Below are 20642 nucleotides of genomic sequence, written 5' to 3' on the forward strand. Positions count from 1 at the left end.
TCAATTAAAATAGATTCTTTTTAGAATTTGATTTTATTGTATTAAGGAATTAATAATAAAGTGTTTTAATTTAAAAGAAATTAAATTTTATAATAAAAAAAGTTCAACAATAAAAATTATTATCTTATAAAAAAAATATAAAGGTGGAATAAAAAAAATATCATAAGAATTTATAATTCATTGACCGTGTTTTACTATAAGTGATTAGTTAGATCTCTATTACTAAATTAATTGAGCAGATTTTAATTTTAAATAGTTTGCAATTTGTGTTATAAAACACACTTAAAAAATAGAATTTAGAATTTACTAAGTTACTAGGTTTTATAATGAATCCAATATATGAATAAGTCTTATTTGATGTAGAATTTATTTACCTAATTTGGAGGAAACTATAATTTTGAGGAAACTATAATTTTATATAATAAAATAAGAAACTTACAAAATCATTAAAAATAAGTTTTCATCGATAGTTAATTCAACGACTTTGAGTTTACTGATTTTTTAGTTACCAATTGGATTAGTTTTTGAATTTCAAATTATTTTTAAAAATTAAAAATTCAATATCAATAAGATAAGATAAATTATATTTGAAGATTTTTTGTAGTGGGTGCTGAAGAGAGATGAAAAATAGTATGTTTGGTTATGTGATTTGAAAAACAGTTTTCTAATTTTAAAAATAGAAAACTGTTTTTAAAAATTCCTTAACATTAAAATAGAAAACTGTTTTTAAAAAATTTCTCAATATTGTTTGATCCTTATTCTTTGAAATTAATTTTTAAAAATAAAGTGAAATAGAAATCAATTTTTTTAGAATAATTAAAAGTTGTTTTCACCAATTTTTTTTTTTAAAATATAAACATATTTGACCATATTTTTTTAAACTTGTTTTTAAAATCATGGTCAAACAAACCCAAAATTTTCTTTTCGTTTTTATAACAACTTAAAACTTTTATTTATTCTTCAAAACAATTTTCTACTTCACTTCGTTTTTAAAAACGATTTATAAAATAATAATAATAATAACTACCAAAGAGTATAATAAATTTTTAAAAATAACAAATTATTTTTACATCACACCTGGAAGTAATACTATGCACTTATGTACCAAACAAATATAATTCTTAAAAAAAAATTGATTAAAATTTAAAATAAAAATATTTTTAACTGGATAAAGATTAAAAATATATATATTTTTTTAAATATAATTTTTAAACTATATAAAATCATTATTACAATCCTAATTACAATGAATCACTTACATGATTTGAAGCAGCGGCCTGATACAAGGTTTCCTAATCCGACCAGGAGGCTTCTTGGGCTTTCCTATTTCAAAACAAGTTACTATTTTTCAAAAGCAATCAAAATTCTGATTTATTGTGGATTCTCTTCAATTTCTCTTTATATATGTATATGTATCCTTGTACTACCCATGGAAGGATCCATGCAAAAAACTCCATCTTCTTCTTCTTCTTCTTCTGTGAGCGGTTGCTCTTCTTCAAGTTATTGCTGCAGCATGAGCGGTTCAAGGAATACTGTGAACGCAGTACTTTTGGCTGGTTTCCGAGAACTTTTCAATAGAACTGAAGATCAGAGTGGTGACGACTCTGCAAGTTCGTCTCAGAATCAACCAGTGCTCCCAACTGGATTGGAGCAGTCTGCAGTGCCTGACGCGCAATTCTCCACATCATTCAGTCCAAATAATATATGGGCATGGCCTGGTTTAAGGAATGAAGGTATAACTCTTTTAAACTTTCTCTGATAATTTTCATGTTAACAAGTTTCCATTGAAACAAACAGATATGGGTTACGTTTCTGGGTCTGGCTAAGATTGTGTGTTCTTAACATCTATAGGAAGTTATCCGGGGCCAAACGGACAAAGCTTTGTTACTGGAAATCCTGATTCTTCTGCAGCACCAGCCACCACTAATTGGGGGAATCAGTCTGAAGCAAGGACTGACACGGGTAGTAGCCAAGACAATGTACTACCACAGTCTTTGATGATGGTTCACCATAACTTGAACCCTACTCTACCACGTGAAGACTCTCCGCCTGACCCTCATCCCCCAGAAACTGGAACGGATTATTCTGCACAGATTCAGTCGATGCAACCTTGTCAAATAATTGAAATGGCTCTGAACTTCTCTGGTTCATTCTTATTGCGCAGTGCCTTAGCGGAGAAGAAGCCAGAGTCTAAAAGTACTATTTTTGAAGGGCTTATTGCACACATTGTTACTCTGGCGGTTCACCCATCTGGATGTAATGTATTTATAAGGCTAACTGAAGCATGCGATGCCAACCAGTTAAGCCAAATTCTAAGCAAGTTGATTCTGCCACCGTCAACAATTATTAGAGTATCACACGACCCAATTGGGTAAAATCTTTAATATCCCAAACAATGATCAATTAACTTATTTTTTTGGTCCGTGTTCTTTGATTAATCTGTAATGTGATTATGCTGGTAGCGCAGCTTGTTTGATGGGCATTCCTGTTTGTGCAGCTCAAAATCGATTCAGAGGCTAATCCAGGTGCTAAGGAGATCACCCTTGGTTGTCCCTGTGGTGACAGCTCTAGCTGCTGGATTCTACGAACTGATGAAAGATCAACAAGGAGCCATGGTAATCTCCCGGTGTTTAGCCCTACTAAGCAGTGAACAGAATGAGGTAATTCTCTTGTTTCCTCTTAATACAGCAGCCTGGTTTACAGTTTATGCCAACCCCTTTCTGTTTGATCTTTCCATTATTGTCGTATAGAATCTATCAGTAAAATCGCTTCTCAAAGCTTTTCAGGATAGTTTGATGACAATTCAGTATTTGAACTCTACAGGAATTATATAGAGCAGCAATACTCCCCTGTGTGGCATTGGCCACGCATGCAAAAGGATGTATAGCATTGAATAGTTTCATCAACAACGTAATAGGTCCATACAGAGACCTTCTCCTGCATAAAATCACAGACAACACGGTGTTTCTCTCACAAGACCCAAGAGGGTACCAACCACGTTTCCTAATTCTATGTACATGTCATTCTGATTTTATGAAGACTTGGTTGCTGAATTCATCTTCTTTTCAGGAACTTTGTTGTCCAGCACATCCTTGAACTTCATCACCCTGTTTTCACAAGCAAGATATGCCATCTTCTCCAAGGGTACTATGTACGACTCTCGGTTCAGAAGAGTGGCAGCCATATTGTGGAGAAGTGCTTGAAGTCTCATTGGATGAGTTTTGCAGTTAAAGAGCTTACAACAAGTGGGAGACTTCCACAACTTGCCCACGATCAGTTTGGCAATTATGTGATCCAAACAGCCCTGAGGGTCACAAAGGTAATTTGATTTACTCAACTGGATGCAAATGAAGACTGCACATATAAACATATTACAGAGATTTAACTCACTGTTTGACAATGATTGCATTATTCAAACAAACTTACACCAATATCATTTTTTTTCCCACAGGATGCTAACATACAGTTGTATAGATCTCTTCTGGAGGCACTTGAACCATATTTGCCAAGTCTAGCATCCCATCTGCATGGCAAGAACTTGTTTAGATTGATCAACAATAGAACTCCCATATAGACAGCTCAAACTTGTTGTCTTACCTTGTTTGTGAATCGCATCTCTGTAAGTAGTAGCTGCTGTTTAGTGAATGAGTTGTAGTAAAAAAATTTATAAATACAAGGGGTGCAAGCTTTCTGTACAAGTCTGGTGGACGGTTTTAGGATTATAGGGGTCTTTTTTCTCTTCTATGTTACCATAATCTGGGATGATTATTGTTGTTTTCCTCTCAATTTGTGTGATAAATTTCAGTAACTACAATTTTGCTTAGTGTTCTGTATTTTGACAAATTACATGCTTATCATTTTCTGAGCATGATTCACATTATATTACCATACCAGTAATTGTGACTTTGATGATTATCTTATGTATACTCAATAAAACAACACAATTACACAACGGAAGATCATGCATGAAAATTGAAACTACTATAATTAATACTTTTTCAAGCCCAGTGTAAATGAAATTAACATTTATTTGAACACAAACTTGAAAAACATGCATCTGGAATTAGATATAGGAAGCATACACAGCCAAGATTCAAAAAGGACGAAAAAAGAAAAGTAAAGTCAATAAACTAATTGTAAGATATGTTACCACAAGTTTGGACAATGGGAATTTTTCTTCTCAGCATATGTCTTCAACATCTTCTAATTCAACCAACTTTAAGATTCATTTGAGTTGATGAATATCGGCTATGGAAGTTTTTTCCAAGCATTCGGACCCAGTATTTCAAAGAGGTGTAAGCTTGGGTACAAATCTCTTAAAATGGCAGCAATGCAATCAACACCACAAACTACTTTGAAGTGTCTATTCCCCTAAAAGAAATCTCAGCTACAACTGCTTTTAGAACTCCTCCAGTCCGCATCAGCACACTTCCTCTGAGATAACAAGCATTTTCATGCAACAAATTCCTAGTAACCAATGACCGATCCAATTAATGTGCACTCGGGAGCATCAGAAAATGAAACAATCAAAGGTTAATTGATTCATATTTGGTTGAAAGAATTCTTAACTTCAGGTATCAGCAAAAATGATTGGCCAAGCAACTTTTTATAAAGCTAAACTAAACCAAAAGATAACTTGTCATTCTTCAAAAGCCTACACTTCCTTTCAGTGACTGACTTAGCTTGCGATAAGGTCTAGAACTCTTGGTCACCTTCTTTAATGAAATTGCTGACTAATATATACCATGTCACTTCATTAGGTATGAACCCACTGTCCACGCCTCTGCTTAGAAGCAAATGGGCATCATCAAACATGCCTTCTTTGCAATGCCAACTAATCAAAGTATTGTAAGTGATAGCATCAGGACAAATTCCTTCAACTTGTAATTTGTCAAAGAGGTTCAAAGCCTCTTGAGCACGCCCTGTCTTGCATAGACCATTTATCAGGCTGTTATAAGTTACTATGTCCGGAGTCAAACCACGATGAATCATATCCCTCAGAAACTCAAGTGCATGTTGTATATTCCCTGTTCTACAGAGGCCATTGATCAAAATATTGCAAGAAATATTATTGGGATTAAGTCCCTTACTCATCATATCTTCAAACAATGCCAGTCCTTTCTCAATATTCCCAGCTCTGCAGAGTGCCTTTATTAGGCCATTATAAGTGATGTCATCAAGAGGGCAGCCTCTAAACAACATATCGTTCACAAGCTTAAGGGCTTCTTGCATTGCACCTCTCCTCAGGAACGCATGAATCAATGTATTGTAAGTTATAGTGTTGGCAATAACACCTTCCAACAACATGTCTTGATATAATCCCAAGGCCTCCTCAAACTTATTAACCTTGCATAGCCCAAATATTAAAGAATTAAATGTGAAGATATCTGGCTTGCATCCTTTACTCGACATGTCACCAAACATATTTAGAGCATCCTGGACCTTCTCATCCTTGCATAAAGCAGATATTAGACAATTGTAACCCACTGCATTTAGAGCAAGTCCTTTTCCTGACATCTCATCTAAAACATTCCTAGCTTCCTCTAGTCGGCCTTCCTTACAGAACCGATCAATCAAAATCGTGTAGGTAATCACATTGGGCTCACAACCCTTGATTTGCATCTCATTCATCAATTCACGAGCTGAAACCAAATACCCCTTCTTGCAAAGACCAAGGATCAGTGTGTTATAAGTAAAAATATCAGGGCCACATCCAACGCTTAACATGCTTTCATGCATAACAGCCTTGGCTTCATCCAACCGGCCTCTTGACACGTAACCGTTTATCAATGTATTAAACAGCACAACATTCGGGTTGGGCACCTTGTTCAATAACATCCTTGCTTCATCAACTTTTCCCATTCTACATAAACCATGCATCAAAACTCCATAAGTAAAAGAATTAGGGGTAAATCCCCGGAGAAGCATCCGATCAACCAGTTTTGCAGCCTCATGAATCCGCAGCATCTTACAAAGGCCATGGATAGCATCATTGAAGGTGTTCACATCTGGGATGCAACCCATCAAAAGCATTTCTTCCAAGAGTTTCAGCACTTCATTCACTCTGCCTACCTTCGACAGGGCATGTATTAGAGTTTGATAAACTATTGCATTCGGGACACACCCATGCCTCGTCATATCCTTAAGGAGTGCACATGCAGAATCCACCTCGTTAACCAAACAAAGGGCTTTCATCACCACACCAAATGTATAAACAGTAGGAGAAATTCCTTTACTCAACATCTCATAGAAAACATTGGGAACAACCTTAGGGCAATTCCCAGCCAACAGAACATCCAATACAACATTATAAGATCTAAAAGTAGGTTCACAAGAATAAACACCTCTCATATCCAACAACAATCTAGTGGCTTGCCCGGGCAAACCAGCTCTGCCATAGTGTTTCATAATCAAGATGAAAAGGGATTCTCTAAAAACAATTCCTTCTTGTTTCATCTGCATTAACAGCGCATCTGTGGTTTTGAACTCCCCAGCCGCCCCAAGCTTATCGATTAGCATATAGTAAACATCAAACATATGGCAATACCCCTTCTGGGTGCCTGCCCACTGGAATAGCTCCATGGAAGTGGGCACGTCCAGAGGAAGCTCAAGCAATTTACAGAGCTGATAAGGCGTAATTCGGGTGAGTGAAGTTCGTAGCTCGGGGAGGTCGAATGGTTTGAGCAGCCGCTCCCACTCGGTCCCCGAATCCAATCCATTTGTATTGTTGAAGACAGTATCATTATAAAATCTGTTAAACCCAGATGGGGAAATTGAAAAACTAGGGGTTTTGAAAAAATATTGCAGATTTTTGGTGAATTTGGGTATTTTAAGCATAACTGTAAACGGGTAGTTCAGGAGCATGGGAAACTAACCAAACAATCAGAGAGTTGGCTAATCTGAGTAGCAAAAATGCCATCAGTCCTTGCTGACCACATCATCCCTGTAAAATACCCACCAATCGGTCTGTTCTGAGCTTTAAGATTCGCAGCTTCAGCTTCGCCTCCTCTTCCAAAACCTCTGTAGCCGTTTTGGAGGCAAAACCCCCTTATTTTCTTGATAGAAGTTGATAGGTATTCATCTAGGATTCAGGGGGATGATTCTTACTCCACGCCCATCACAATTACAATCATTTTTGCAACTTTTTTTTTTTTTTAAATAAAAACTTATTAAAAAATAATAAAAATTTTAAAATTATGAGAGGGTATTTGGTTCAAGGGTCTCCAATGGGCCGGGCCGGGCTCGGCGGGCGGGCGCTTAGATAAAAATTAAAATGCCTTTTAAGTTTTAAAGAGAGGGAGATTCAAACCCCTTCCCTTATAGATTTCAAGGAGAGTCAACTACCAACTGAGCTAACCCATTTTTATGTAACTATTTTGCATTAGTTATATATATATATTAGAAATATTGTATGATTTTTGAAAAAAAATAAAAGTGAGTTGACTGTTCACTGGTCACATGACCGTTGAACAGGCCACTCACTTCAAATGTTAAATTTCAAAGTATATGATTGTTAAACAGTCATCTTGACATTTAAAAAAAGAAATTAAATCCTAACGGTCACATATCTCCCTATAAATATTAAATACCCTCAATTTATTCTATTCTTTCAACTCTCAAGCTCTCTTCCATTCTACAACATTTTTAATTATTGCATTTTGTCTCAAATTATTCAATATTATTAGTGGTAAAAAATAAACATTGGTGGCTCAAAGAGTTCGAATTTGAAGGAATTTCTACTTCGGTTCTCCAATTTAATAACTTCACCTTTTCTTTTATTTATTTGTTACATTTTAATTTTACATTTATCATTTTTAGCATAATATTTTATCAATAATTATAATTATGGCAAGTGGTTCTTGTTCTTCATCGAATGCATGTGATAGCAAAAAAATTACTTCAAATATATGGAATTTTTTTGATAGAATAGAAATAAATTTAGAAAATAATAAAAAAGAAATAAAAGCAAAATGTAAAATTTGTAACAAATTTCTTAGTGGTGGCTCAAATGCAGATACAAGTCATTTAAAAAGACATCATGAAAATTGTAAAACTAAAAATAATATAGATATTAGAAATTATATGCAATTAGGTAAAGATGAAAGTGAAAATTTAAAAATATTTTCTTATGATGAATCTTATTGTCGTGAAGAAATTATTGGTTATATAATAAGAGCAGAACAACCTTTCAATTTTATGGAAACTCATGATTATACGGGAACAATGCAACGAGTTGTTAATCCTCAGTTTTAAGGTTGCTCTGGAAATACAGTTAAAAAAAGTCTTATAAAAAATTTTGAAACACAAAAAAAAAATTAAAAATTTTTTTTTTGCAAATTTTGAAGGAAGAATTTGTTTAACATATGATATTTGGACATCTTTAACTCACAGTGGTTTTTTATGTATAACTGCCCATTATATTGATAATAAATGGAAATTAAATAAAAAAAATATTTCATTTAAAATAATAAATGCTCCACATAATGGTAAAAATATAGCATCTTTAATAAACTTGCCCAAGTTACAACCCTAAGCAAAATCAACTTAACTTGAGATTAAATTAGGAATTTTTAATTTGATTGAACTTAAAGGGTAACTTAGGTTCCTAGGGTTGCCAATCATTATCAATTTGGTTTCGTTTTCTTGTTGCAAAATGTTTGTAAATAGTTCAAAAACGAATTTTCTCAACAAATGAAACAACTATTTCAAACCTATAATATAAGATTAAAATTTAAACATGTCTCAATATCATAAAATTTAGGTGCTTTTAATTACTAATTCAATAAACGTGATAGTCCTCGAACTAAAGTTTTAAACATTTAAGGATGCTTTAACAATATCTCATATTAAATAATAATAATAATAATAAATAGATAAATAATAGCATAGAGGGTGGAGTTGGATGGATTCTGTACACCCTAAACCTATGCCAACCAAATTTTGTTAAGTTCACGTTTTTCTACCCTAAACTCGAACTTATTTCTTTTATACCTTGCTCATGCCAACCCTAACCACTCAAAGGGTTCGATTTGAACCTTTTAACTTGCATTTGAATCCTCTGTATAAAGTTATATCATCTATGTGCTTTGATCGAGTTGACCTAGAAAAATTGGAAAATATTTAAATATCATCAATTTTTCGGCGATTTTTTATCGAATTGATTTTGTATCGACCACTCCCAAATTTTGTTGATATTTCAATAAAATTTTCCAACATCTTCATCCATACCTCAATTTAGGCGTGGGTTTAGCTTAACTCAAGTTGTAGTCCTAAGGTTTAATAATTCAACTTAATAATTTAAAATAACTAAATGACTTAATTTAAGTTATTATATAAATTAAATATATTTGGTAAAATAATTTAATAATATTCAAGAAATAAATAAAAATAAATTATTTTTTATAGAAAAAATAAGCCTTATTTGAAAATTTTACCTAAAATTTTTCTTTCTTAGGTTCTATCTTTACCAATATTCCATATGATCTTTTCCAAGTGTAATCATTAAGGGAGCTAATTGTTAGCTCCTTAACATGGAGCAAGCGAACACTAAGGCCTCATGGGGCAATACCTTGGCCTTATGAGTGACCTATGACAACAAGAAAGTGGCACAAAGGTACAATATCTTGTGTAAGGAAATGACTTGGTAAACCATAAGTGTAATGTCATGGCACCTTACAGTACCAAGAGTGACTTGGACAAAGCATATTGATGCAACAACAACGATGTGAACTTAGATACAATGCCTAATATAAGGCCATAATGCTTATGCATGGGAGAGTAGTGGGCACAATGTCATAACATGTTGTTGCATCAAGAAGAGGGTTCGAGCAAGGCATGGAACCACAACAACAACAAGATGAATGTATGAGCATGTTGCCTCAACATGGATCGATCTAGATGTGTAGGCCAACAGAAGGTTTGGTATGCACACGAGCCACATAGATAAGTAAACAGAAGCAACACAAAGAGTTTGATTCAAAGCAAAATTGCAATTTTATGTAAGTAGGAGCTTAGATTCCTATGATAATTATAGTTTTTAAGTAAGACTATAATTATTTGTCCTTACTCCAAATAGGAGCGGTTGGTATCATGCTGTGAATAAGAGTTTGAGTAGAACTAGTATTGTATACTCTTAATTTAATAAGAAGTGGATGACAGCATACCTATAAAAAGGACAATTGAAGAGCCTTCTAGCAAAGAGTTTTAGAGTAAGCATGAAGCCACCAAAGAAATTAGGAGAGTTTTATTGAAAGTCATGTCTTGTATTAATATTTAGGTAGAAAATAAAATACAAGTTAGGGATTGGGACCTTGTAAGCCTTGTGGGTTATTCTTTATTACCATCTCGCGTGGGATGGTATGGAGTAACTTAGGGGGCTTCTAAGCTTCGTACCAACGCGAAAAATATTGTGGGAATTTCGTGCCCATGATACTAGCCGCCTAGGTCTCTCAAATAATTTACAGAATTAGAACCTTATGTCTTGGTTAGACAACATCACCACTTGAAGCTGACCATCATTGCCCGGTATACTAATTTTGTACAAAACAACAAGACAAACACAACTGACCTCCAACTTCACCCAATAAGTTAATAGAACTACCACCTTGACAAGGGGACACTGTCGGCCACCTCGCCACATTATGGAATTGCTTACCTAACCAGAATGTTCTACCTATCTAATGCAGGTGATCTAGGTAGTACTATTCCTAAGCTACCCCTCCGAGGATACCATATAAGGGAACAAAAAAATGAGAAATAACGGTATAACCTCTCCCCTCTAAAAAGGCTCTCTTTTTTACTTCATTTTCTACTCATTCCTTCTTTCTGCTTGAAGCTTAATTTGACCATTGGAGTGGCATTTTCGAGGTCCTCTCAGATCGTCCTCACGTGATAGGTGATCCTCAACAACTAAGTAAAGCAACCTAAGAGTAAGGGTTCAACCAAAACCCGTGTATTCGAATCAACCCAACTAAAGTTGTCTAAATACTCAGCAGCAGAACCACTAAGAAGCAAAGGTTTGCCAGGTGCACAAATGAGTAAACTCATCCAATTAGACTTTTCAATGGCAGAACCACCAAAGAACATAAGTTCAGACAACATCCAGTGTCTAAATCCAACAAATAATCATTGTCCCAACAAGTTGTGCCATCTATGGGAACCACAACAAAAAGCCTTAAGTAGCATCGTCATGGTCACAACCTATTCCAATCTTAACATTGTGAAATTCAATGATCCTCCAATCCTAACGATTGAGGCGCAATTTATGACCTTGCATTTTAAGCTGGAAGCCCAGCAGGCAAAGCATTACAAGTAATTGGAAGGGTTGTTCCACATACTCGGAGCAACTATGGAGGAAGAACGAGGTGCTTTGAACCCAGATGATGATCATCCCTTAATCCAACCGTAGGGAATAAAAGATTGTTAAGCATGCTTTGCACAAGGCAAACTAGCAATTGGTAAAGGCTTGCACAAGACATGTACCCGATAGAGCCATGTCACCCACCCTATCATTCAACTGCACTAAATACATTCACAATCACCCGCGTCATGTCGTGCTAGTTCGGGTATGAGCTACAAAACATCCCCTGAACATGTAAAGATGAGGTCTCAATTGGCTTAGTCCAAGTAAGACCTTCAAAACGCTCCTCAGGCATGTAAAGATATGGTGTTAATTGGTTTAGTTCGATTAGGAACTTTAAGCACCCCCCAAGCAACTAAAGATAAGGCCTTAAGTAGCCTAGTCTGGGTAAGAGCTTCAATCTCCTCTCCGACATATAAAGATGTGGCCTCTAGTGGCCCAATCCGAGTAGAAGTTTCAAACCTCCGGTCCCATCCTCCCTCCCTCCACCCCTCCCCATTCTTGGGAACATAAAGATAAGGCCTCAGTTGGACTATTATGGGTAAGAGCTTTTGAAGCCCTCCGAACATGTAAAGATCTCTAAGTGGCCCAGAATGGGTTGTGGCTCAATCTAGGTAGAATCTTCAAACACATCCTGCATCCCCCCCTTCCCCCGCCCCCTACCCAAGTGCCCCAGTTTGGGTAGGAACTTCAAATGCTCCCTGACCAAACACATAAAGATAAGGCATTAATTGGTATAGTCTAGGTAAGACCTTCAAGACGCCTGTTAAACATTTAAGCCTTAATTGGCCTAATCCAAATATGAGCTTTAAACGCCCCTCAAACACATAAAGATGATGCCTCAATTAGCCTGGTTCGGCTAGGAGCTTCAAACACCCCTTGGGCGCATAAAGATAAGGCTTCAAGTGACCCAATTTAGGTAGCATCCAAAGTATTAAGAGTGCTAATAAAAAGAAAATGATTCAAAGCATTTTTTTTTCTTGCCCATTGCTCCTCCATCATGGGCATTGCACAGAAAAAAAAAATGAAACAAGCAATTGAGGGAGCTGACCACCTATGTCTTCAGAACAACTATAAGGGAGCTGACACCTAGGTCTTCCATGAGCCGACCACCCAAGTCTTTCGAGCAACTATGGGGGAGCAAACCACCAAGGTCTTCTAGACAATTTCCAAAATCTGAACCATATGTCTTAGTTGGACAACATGATCAGGAATGACTAGTCGAAGTTGACCATCATTGCCTGGTGAATTGACCTATACAAAAATGTCAAGGCAAACACATATGCCCTCCAGCTCCTTCTGATAAGGCAATAGAACGGTCGTAAGGGTGTCCCCAAGTAGGAATTGTCGACCACCTCTCTCTTTACTTCACTTTTGATTCCTTCTCTCAACCTAAAGCTTAACTTGACCATTGAAGGGTAATTTCCAAGGTCCCCTCCGATCTTCCTTTGTGGCAGGTGATCATAAATAGCCAACTGGAGCAACCTAAAAGCAAAGGTTTGGCCAGCAACTAGTGTTTGAAACCAATAAACAATTGGTTTCTTCAATCCTTTGAATTTTGAGGTCGTAGCCATATTCTTAGGAAAATTATGCAAGTGACATTGGTGGGCCTTTAAAAAATAAAAAAATAAAAATAAAAACCTCAAAATCTCATCCTTCACATGATTAGAGTCACCCAAATAATAATAATAAAAGACCCGTGCAACTCAAATGACCAGCATGACCCACTATAAGAGCACCAAGGGGGGAGTGCATTGAAGTTGAAAAGAAGCAAGACTGTTCCAAGGGTTGAAAAACAACAAATCCAATTTTTGCAAGGTAAAGTGGGTAACTTTTATGAGAATTTTAAGGCTTAAAATTTTCAGAGCACTCATGATATGAGGACATTGTTGAAGGTCAAAGTGAATACTCCTGTTAGAACTTGATAGTCAAGTGGATGATATGTGTGATCTATTATTTTAGTTTCTTATGTAAGGTAGGGCAGTTCATGTCACACCACAACGTCTGAAAACCATGGCTAAGAACAATCCACAATCGCAGATCTTGAAGTGTGAATAACGTCTGAAAACATTATCAGTGCTTAACCACACGTCGTTTCTAGAACTATGTTCATCCCATGATTCTCGACCATACATGTATATACTCATAAAAACTGGAGTGATTGAGTAACAAAAGGTCATGAGTATCTTGGAAATTGACACAATTTCGTAGACATTCTTGATGAGATATCACAAGTTCTTGAAGCCAGCATTGCCATGTTCTGCAGGACAAACAAATCTCTAACAGACTAGCTTAAAGTAGATCAGGAAAAGCCAGATATCCTACTACCAGTGTAAGAGGAGGTACTATTTTTCGCCACACTGGACCTTCTGAGATTCAAGGACAATTCTTGTAGCTTCTTCTATGACCACTTGTCCACTGACATAATGTTGTCGACACACAGGCATGTACACATCAGCCCCGCCAATCAGTTCTGTCTTTTTCTCCGCTGTCTTCCTTAGGGTAAAGAAAGCCCGTTTCCCACAAATCTCACATCGTGCAGTTAGCTTAGTAACAGAATCAGCAAGGGGAATAATATCGAGCACAGAACCAAAGCTCCTTCTGCAAACAGTGGTTGAATTAGAAATCAAAATGGATTTCATAAAACTTATGGGTGGATTAAGAGGTGATATATTTCAAATGAATGCAGTACAGGATGCCGTGTTTCTTAAAATTAAATCATATTAATGAACAAGAAGAAAATTTCACAATGATAAGCAGGTAACCAAGAAGAAAATCTTGATATGAATGAATAGCCAGGTGGAGTGAACCTCAAATAGTCGCCATCCAGGCCAGCAACTATAACAGTTTTGCCATCATGATCAGCAGCTTTACAGCAAAATTCATAGAGGTCGCCAAAGAATTGAGCTTCATCAATACCAATCACATCAAGCTGTTGAGAAAATATCATAGAAGATGTATTCAACAAACTGAGAAGGCATATACCTAGAAGGTTTGCCAGCATAAGAAAAACACAGACAAAAGTAAGATGCTTTACAGCACTTCTCCTAAACATACATGAATTGGTTCTGGTTTGCAGTGCAAATTGGTGACTACTTATTTTCATAGAGATAAAAGCATAGTAATTCAATATTTTAATAAAGCATTGATGATCATCATGCATATCAAATTTTGGCAGTGAAATACCTCATCATAAGCATCGGAACCAAGCTTTTCCCTGAAAGATGACAAATCTGCCAATGCCCAACATGGCAACTTCACTCCATCATGAGTCACAATGGAATCCAATCCATATCTTGTGTCCTTGTTTGATTTTATTATTGCTACCTTTCTGCATTTCATTGACATACAAAAAGGAAAAACTCAATATTAAGAACAATTCCAATAATGCTTTATTTTTGTTCAAAGTCCAACATGATTCTACATGCTCCTATGCAATTAACAGCACAAGATTAATTGGTGCAATAATTGTGTAATCCCTGATACCATACAGAAGATACAGAGTACATGCAAATGAAAGATACAGAAGATAGGGTAAACATAGGAGAACTATATTGAGATCTCAGGATGTGGGTTCTGAAAGAAAAGACACTTGTCAAAAGTCAGCACTAGATCAAGAGTGGACCTGAAGTCAACCATAGCACAGGTACTTAATCCTAAAATGCCCAAATCTACCATTCTTCTGGAGTTGGCATGCAAAGAGAGATATCATGCCAGCAAATTTTGGGTCAAGGATTCAATGACTTTGACTGAAGAGAGTCAAAACTCCTTTTGCAGGTTACAACCCTTACCCTGAGGCCTTAGTTGAGTTTTATGAAATTGAGAATATAAGGGAAGGCCTGATGAATTTCAGATGCAGACAAATAGGGTTGGAAGGGGAAAAAAAACCAATGCAGAGAGTAACTAGAGAGATTTGGAAAGAAGGAGAAGAAACAGTTCTGAGGAAGATGTAGAGGGAAGGTTGAAAATCTGGGTTGGGATCCAGGGAAATTAGGGTCATGCAACTTTATTCCCTATAAATCTTGCTCAAATCAAATAATCACATAACCATGTTCAGAATCTGATTGTACATGTATCTTCCCAGCCTTCAGATTTGCCACTAAGCTGAAAATGAAACATTACCTGCCTTCTAAACATCTGATCAACAGCCTGGCAACAGATGCAGATACAAAGCTTAATGCACATTCTTCAAACTTCAACTTGGAGCAGCCATCCATTTAGTGATACACTGTAAGTTTCCCATCACCCCAACAATATTATAATCCATGCAAAGCCCAACATATGGGAAAGAATAGATTGCAACCAGCCCAATTGAGTCACTATTCCTGAACTAGAATCTTGCTGTCACCCTAGAAGATAGTCCAACAATTCTAGTTGGAAAACTTTTTACCTTTCTTGCTTATGATGCCTTCAGTGCTTGGAATACAAGGCAAAGGGGGGACTTAGCTTGAAGCATTCATATGCCCATGGCATGTATTTTTCTGCGATATTTCTGGCACATATTTATAGTTAAAGCAGATTTTCTCTTTCTGTCAGCAACATTAAAATTGAAGTTTGACAAATCCAAGACTTGCACAAAATTTTCAATAAATGAAAAATATCAGAAATATGAGCCACTTTCTGGAAAAAGAATTAGCAGCCACTTAAATCAGGAACATAGCCAGCATCTTTCAGAATGCAAGTCACTTCTTTGATCACCTCGTATATCTGCTCAGTCTGTTTGTGGGATTTATCCCCCATAAGGAAGAAGTGCACCTCCCTTTGGACCTCAATCCTGCTATATCCAGGATCCTTTCTCATCCCTGATTCCCTCATCACTCCTCTAACCTCAGCAACATTGTCCCACAATCCAAAAGTGGCATAAGCATTAGACAAGACAACATACTTTCCAGCATTTTCTGGCTCCAAATCAAAATATTTCTTTGCTGCAAACCTCAACATGTCTATGTTTCCATGCACCCTACATGCCCCAAGCAGAGCACCCCATATCACTGAGTGTTCCCCAAAAGGTGAGTTCTGAACAAACTCAAAAGCCTCGTGTAACCTCCCAGCGCGTCCTAAAAGGTCAACCATGGCAGCATAATGTTGCCCTCTGGGCTGAATACCATAATCTCTCGTCATTGACATGAAATATTCCCAACCTTCATTGACCAGACCTCCATGACTACAAGCAGAAATCACTGCCAGAAAAGTAACATAATTTGGCCTAAAACCTTCAGTTTTCATCTTACTAAAAAACACCAAAACCTCTGCAACTCTTCCATGTTGACCATACCCAGATATCAAAGCCGTCCAAGTGATAACATTCCTATTCAATGATTTATTGAATACCCGATGCCCATCATAGAGGCTGCTGCATTTAAAGTACATATCCATGAGGGCACTATTAACTACAACATTTTCTTTAATTTGGCTCTTTATCATGACACAATGGGCTTGCTTACCCTTTTCAAGGGTCGCTAAAGTAGCACAGGCTCTGAATACTGAAGCAAATGTGTATTGGTCCGGTGTTAAACCACTTTGCCTCATCTCATCATAAAGATTCAAGCCCTCCTCTTCAAGGCCCTTTTGCACATATCCAGCAATCATTGCATTCCATGAAATCAAGCTTTTCTTTGACAAATCATCAAAAAGAATGTGGGAAGTGTCTAGATCCCCTGTTTTTGCATGTAAAATCAATAACTTAGTCTTAAGATATTCATCAGGATAATATCCAACAACAATCATTTGTGCATGGATTCTTCTTCCTGTCTTAAATTCTTTCTTGAATATGCATTCTTGCAATAGAAGAGCATATGTTGCAGGTTCAACTAGCAATCCTGTTCGACACAATAGCCCAACTGCTTCCATCACTCTTCCAGAAAAACAAAGACCTTTTAATGTTTCATCCAAATGGAAGGAGTTTCTTGGGGGCTTCACCTGAAAACTGGGAATATCTGTTCGGTGATAATCGCATTTGATCAATGGAACAGAAACATCGGGAAATTGAACCCATTAAATATAGATGAAGATGGAGCTCAAACTTGAAATTGAAAATTGAGATGGCCTGATACAATTATGATTATATTCATCTGGAAAACTGTGCAACCAATCACAGACTCAAGGTCACAGGAAATATTTGAAACTGTTCCATTAAAACATGTCATCACAAAGACCAAGACTAAATTTTGTTCTTAATGATGAGAATTTCCATCTTGCGAGCAAAAGAAAATTTCCATCCCCTCATGTGCCACACTAGAATCTAAGCCTGAATCATTATCTTGTATCCCTATTTGAGTACCAGTTTGTTGCAATTCCATGTAGGGTTGACATGATATAGTAAAAATAGCAAACCATTTCCTCACTTTTTTTTTTTTTTGGTTTTAATTCAAATTTCAATTTAGTCATATGCCTCTCCAATATGATCAAACACGATATTAGCATAAACAAGTATTGAAAGTCAACTTCATTCTGATCTCTACACCTTTTAAAAAAAAATAGAAAATGGGGATAAATATAAGTAGCTTCAATCCTCAAAGAATGTCCAGCTTAGCCCATTTCCAACACTGAACCCTATGCTCCACTTGGTTGCAGGAAAAAAATGTAAGATAATTGGAAAAATAAAATCTCATTATTTAGGGCTGGAGGGGAAAAAAATTTCACCCAATTGAACTTTGCTTACTTGAGTTCTATATTTCAATTATCATTATTTTTTTTTTTTCCAGAAACAAAAACCACAGAAAACACGACTCAATTTCTTTTTCTCTTTTCCTACATTTTCCCCGCAGTCAAATGGAGATTAGATTAATATCCAAACCCACAATGTAACAAAAAGTACGAACTTTACAAAAACAACATCAAGCCTAAAAAGTATCATATTATAAGCAAAAAACCTAAATCATATATTCATACAACGTAAGGGGCAAATGACGTCAAAAAAAGCTCCAAACCTGCCATTACTGGTTTCGAATTGGATTCGCCGAAGGAGAGTGGTGGTCTTGCCGGCAAACATGGGCCCGACAATCACGTGAATTTCTCCGGAAGAAGACTGGGACGCCTCAATCTGAACCCTACGGCTTTGAATGGAGTTTGAAGACATTAAGGGTTTCATGGAAGATATTGTGGATTTTATGTGGAGACAGTCAGGGTTTTTGAGAACTTGGGAGTTGCAGTGAATGGATTTTGAAGCCAGAAAATATAGAGAGAAAGGAGTGGTTTTGGTGATATGTGGAGAGAGGGTTGAGAAACTTGGAGAAAGAAGCGATTTCATTCTTAACATGTATTACAGTTTGTGTCAATCTTGGGTTTAGGGTTCTGTTCGGCTCGGAGGAAAAAACGTAGGAAAATTTGGCGGAACAACTGTTCAAGGGTTTTGTTTGGAGGGAAAACCAGGTCAGATAGCACTATAGCAGTGTAAACCCTCACCCAAAAAGTCATGTACACGCGACCCAGGCTTTTACACTGCACATGCATGATCAGGACCGTCGAAATCTCACCCCACCTTTTGATTACTCATTTAATCAAATCAAAATCCTCTGGACAAGATCAAGGGCCATCTTTGAAGCATGGATGGACCCGCATGTCGACGACGAACCAGCCGTCCAATGAAGGCGGTCCGCCAATCTGCCTATGGTTCAAAGAATATATGATAAAATCATAGTTGTCCCCATTTAATGAATTGTCACATGATTGGCTCCTTCTTCTTCCCATCATCCAGCTTCTTAATTTGGTGGTTTAGCTATTCTCACTGCCAAACACCTTTTTCATGGTTTGATTCGTAATCGTGTATTTATGGGCCGCTTCCCCAAAAATGTATCCAATCACAAACCATCACCTCCCATATTTTTATTTTTATTTTATAATAATCATTTTATTTTATTTTTGTAAACTTATGTGGTTACTTTATATTTATATCTTTATCCATAAATCCATACTTATTCATAAATTTCAATAATTTCAATTCGAGAGTTCCGTGTTGCTTCTTATTCATATCTGCATTCAATCTAAGTTGATACGTGTAAAATAAAAATATAATAAATACATAAAAAATATAAACATAGACACGAAAAAATACAATATGCAAAATAAAAATATAAGAAATACATAAAGAACATAAACATGGGTACGAAAAATATAATTACAAATCCAAAATGACGAAGAATTATAATTATAAATACAATATGAAAAATTAATTCCGATCAAGTTACCAAACTTTAAGGTGAAAAGTGTAATAACCATGCCCACCTCAAAATAGGGCCATCCTCAAGTTGTGAGTGTTGAAATTTTTCCATGAGGTTTTTTTCCCTAGTCGGTATATGTTGAAGTTGGTGGGCAGTGGGGGCCCTTTTCTTTTATAGATTTTGGGGTTGATCACTTTCAATGTTCCAAGTAAAGAAGCTTAACGTGCAGGGAGAGAAAAGGTGTACATAATTGAAGATTAGGAGGGGTGTGATTATTAATTGTGAAGAGGGCGGTTTAGCCAAAAAAGAAGGGAAAAAATCGGCATGCTTTGGTCATGGAACACTAAGGCAAGCAACGTCACACATGTGATGTGACCATGGACCATGTTTAAATAAATTGCATTCTTCGTATTCTATTCCATTCTTTGGATTAGATGAGTGGCTGCACAAGCAATCCCTTCTGTCCTTCACACATCTCCCACTTTTTTTCTCATTTTTATATTGGAAAGTTGCACAAAAAGTTATATTTTTGCAATAAGTTAGTAACCATCTTATCTATTCAAACATTAATCCCTGTATCTAAACCACTTGCTATTGTATTTTGCAGTTTCACCTATCCACTTCTACACATTCTGCAAATGGCACCAAACCCATTCACAAATCTGAAAATCCCCCCATCCTTTGCCTCCACAGGAAGCAATCATGTGGTGGGTTTGTGAATAAAAAATCTAGCTCGACTGTCCACCATATCATTATTTGAAAGTACCCCCTACTTAATTGGATTCTTTAATCTCAATACAACATAGCCCATCAAGGGTTGACATTGTTTTTACATTTGTTTAGTCTCTAAGAGAAAGGGTTTTTAAAGAAAAATGGATGGAGATTTAGATGATTTGATTGTGATGAGGATGACCCACAAGGTGTAGAGAGGAAGAAAAGATTGTTTGGGTGGAGGTAAATACACTCATACGAATACTTTTTGTTAATGCTGTCAATCTAATGGTAGAACAGTGAAATGAGGTGGTTGTGGAAGCAAGTTTGGCCATCAATATAAATTGACAAATTTTTTATGATGACACCAAATAATATGATCACCCAACCACATACTCATTTCATAAGCTTCA

General features: G+C 36.3%; 3 protein-coding genes across 7 annotated transcripts; 1 reads left to right on the forward strand and 2 right to left on the reverse strand.

Annotated features, from left to right (window-relative positions):
* Window positions 1-1276: 1276 nt before the first annotated feature.
* LOC104878572 (pumilio homology domain family member 4-like) lies at window positions 1277-3096 on the forward strand. Its single transcript, XM_019218670.2, has 4 exons — window positions 1277-1733; window positions 1852-2371; window positions 2498-2660; window positions 2824-3096. Exons 1-4 carry the CDS (start codon window positions 1430-1432, stop codon window positions 3094-3096), a joined length of 1260 nt encoding a protein of 419 aa, XP_019074215.1. The 5' UTR covers window positions 1277-1429.
* On the reverse strand, window positions 2808-7136 carry LOC100260361 (pentatricopeptide repeat-containing protein At5g64320, mitochondrial). Of its 3 annotated transcripts, none has more exons than XM_059740153.1 (3): window positions 4151-7136; window positions 3427-3523; window positions 2808-3304 (listed from the first exon to the last, which is right to left on the reverse strand). In XM_059740153.1, the coding sequence occupies exon 1, from the start codon at window positions 6862-6864 to the stop codon at window positions 4696-4698; it is 2169 nt and encodes a 722-aa protein (XP_059596136.1). In that variant the 5' UTR covers window positions 6865-7136; the 3' UTR covers window positions 2808-3304; window positions 3427-3523; window positions 4151-4695. The 3 variants fall into 3 exon arrangements, with proteins under 3 accessions (XP_059596136.1, XP_059596137.1, XP_059596135.1); XM_059740154.1 differs by having other exon boundaries at window positions 3391-3523; XM_059740152.1 differs by having other exon boundaries at window positions 3427-7136.
* Window positions 7137-13479: 6343 nt separating this feature from the next.
* Window positions 13480-19001, reverse strand: LOC100262452 (thymidine kinase). 3 transcript variants are annotated; one of them, XM_002266262.5, is made up of 4 exons: window positions 18289-19001; window positions 14546-14690; window positions 14170-14291; window positions 13480-13960 (listed from the first exon to the last, which is right to left on the reverse strand). In XM_002266262.5, exons 1-4 carry the CDS (start codon window positions 18615-18617, stop codon window positions 13705-13707), a joined length of 852 nt encoding a protein of 283 aa, XP_002266298.3. In that variant the 5' UTR covers window positions 18618-19001; the 3' UTR covers window positions 13480-13704. The 3 variants fall into 3 exon arrangements, with proteins under 3 accessions (XP_002266298.3, XP_010647235.1, XP_010647234.2); XM_010648933.3 differs by lacking the exon at window positions 18289-19001 and adding an exon at window positions 15482-15599; XM_010648932.3 differs by lacking the exons at window positions 13480-13960; window positions 14170-14291; window positions 14546-14690 and adding an exon at window positions 15906-17285 and having other exon boundaries at window positions 18289-18945.
* Window positions 19002-20642: the final 1641 nt, after the last annotated feature.

Source organism: Vitis vinifera, chromosome 10 (assembly GCF_030704535.1).
Source record: "Vitis vinifera cultivar Pinot Noir 40024 chromosome 10, ASM3070453v1".
Classification (NCBI taxonomy): Eukaryota; Viridiplantae; Streptophyta; class Magnoliopsida; order Vitales; family Vitaceae; genus Vitis; species Vitis vinifera.

Coding starts and splice junctions, on each gene's coding strand:
- LOC104878572 (XM_019218670.2), top strand. CDS start 1,430: ATGGAAGGATCCATGCAAAAAACTCCATCTTCTTCTTCTTCTTCTTCT. Junction 2,372..2,497: donor GTATCACACGACCCAATTGG/GTAAAATCTTTA, acceptor CTGTTTGTGCAG/CTCAAAATCGATTCAGAGGC. Junction 2,661..2,823: donor TAAGCAGTGAACAGAATGAG/GTAATTCTCTTG, acceptor TGAACTCTACAG/GAATTATATAGAGCAGCAAT.
- LOC100260361 (XM_059740153.1), bottom strand. CDS start 6,864: ATGCTCCTGAACTACCCGTTTACAGTTATGCTTAAAATACCCAAATTC.
- LOC100262452 (XM_010648932.3), bottom strand. CDS start 18,617: ATGTTAAGAATGAAATCGCTTCTTTCTCCAAGTTTCTCAACCCTCTCT. Junction 17,286..18,288: donor TTCGAAACCAGTAATGGCAG/GTTTGGAGCTTT, acceptor AGATATTCCCAG/TTTTCAGGTGAAGCCCCCAA.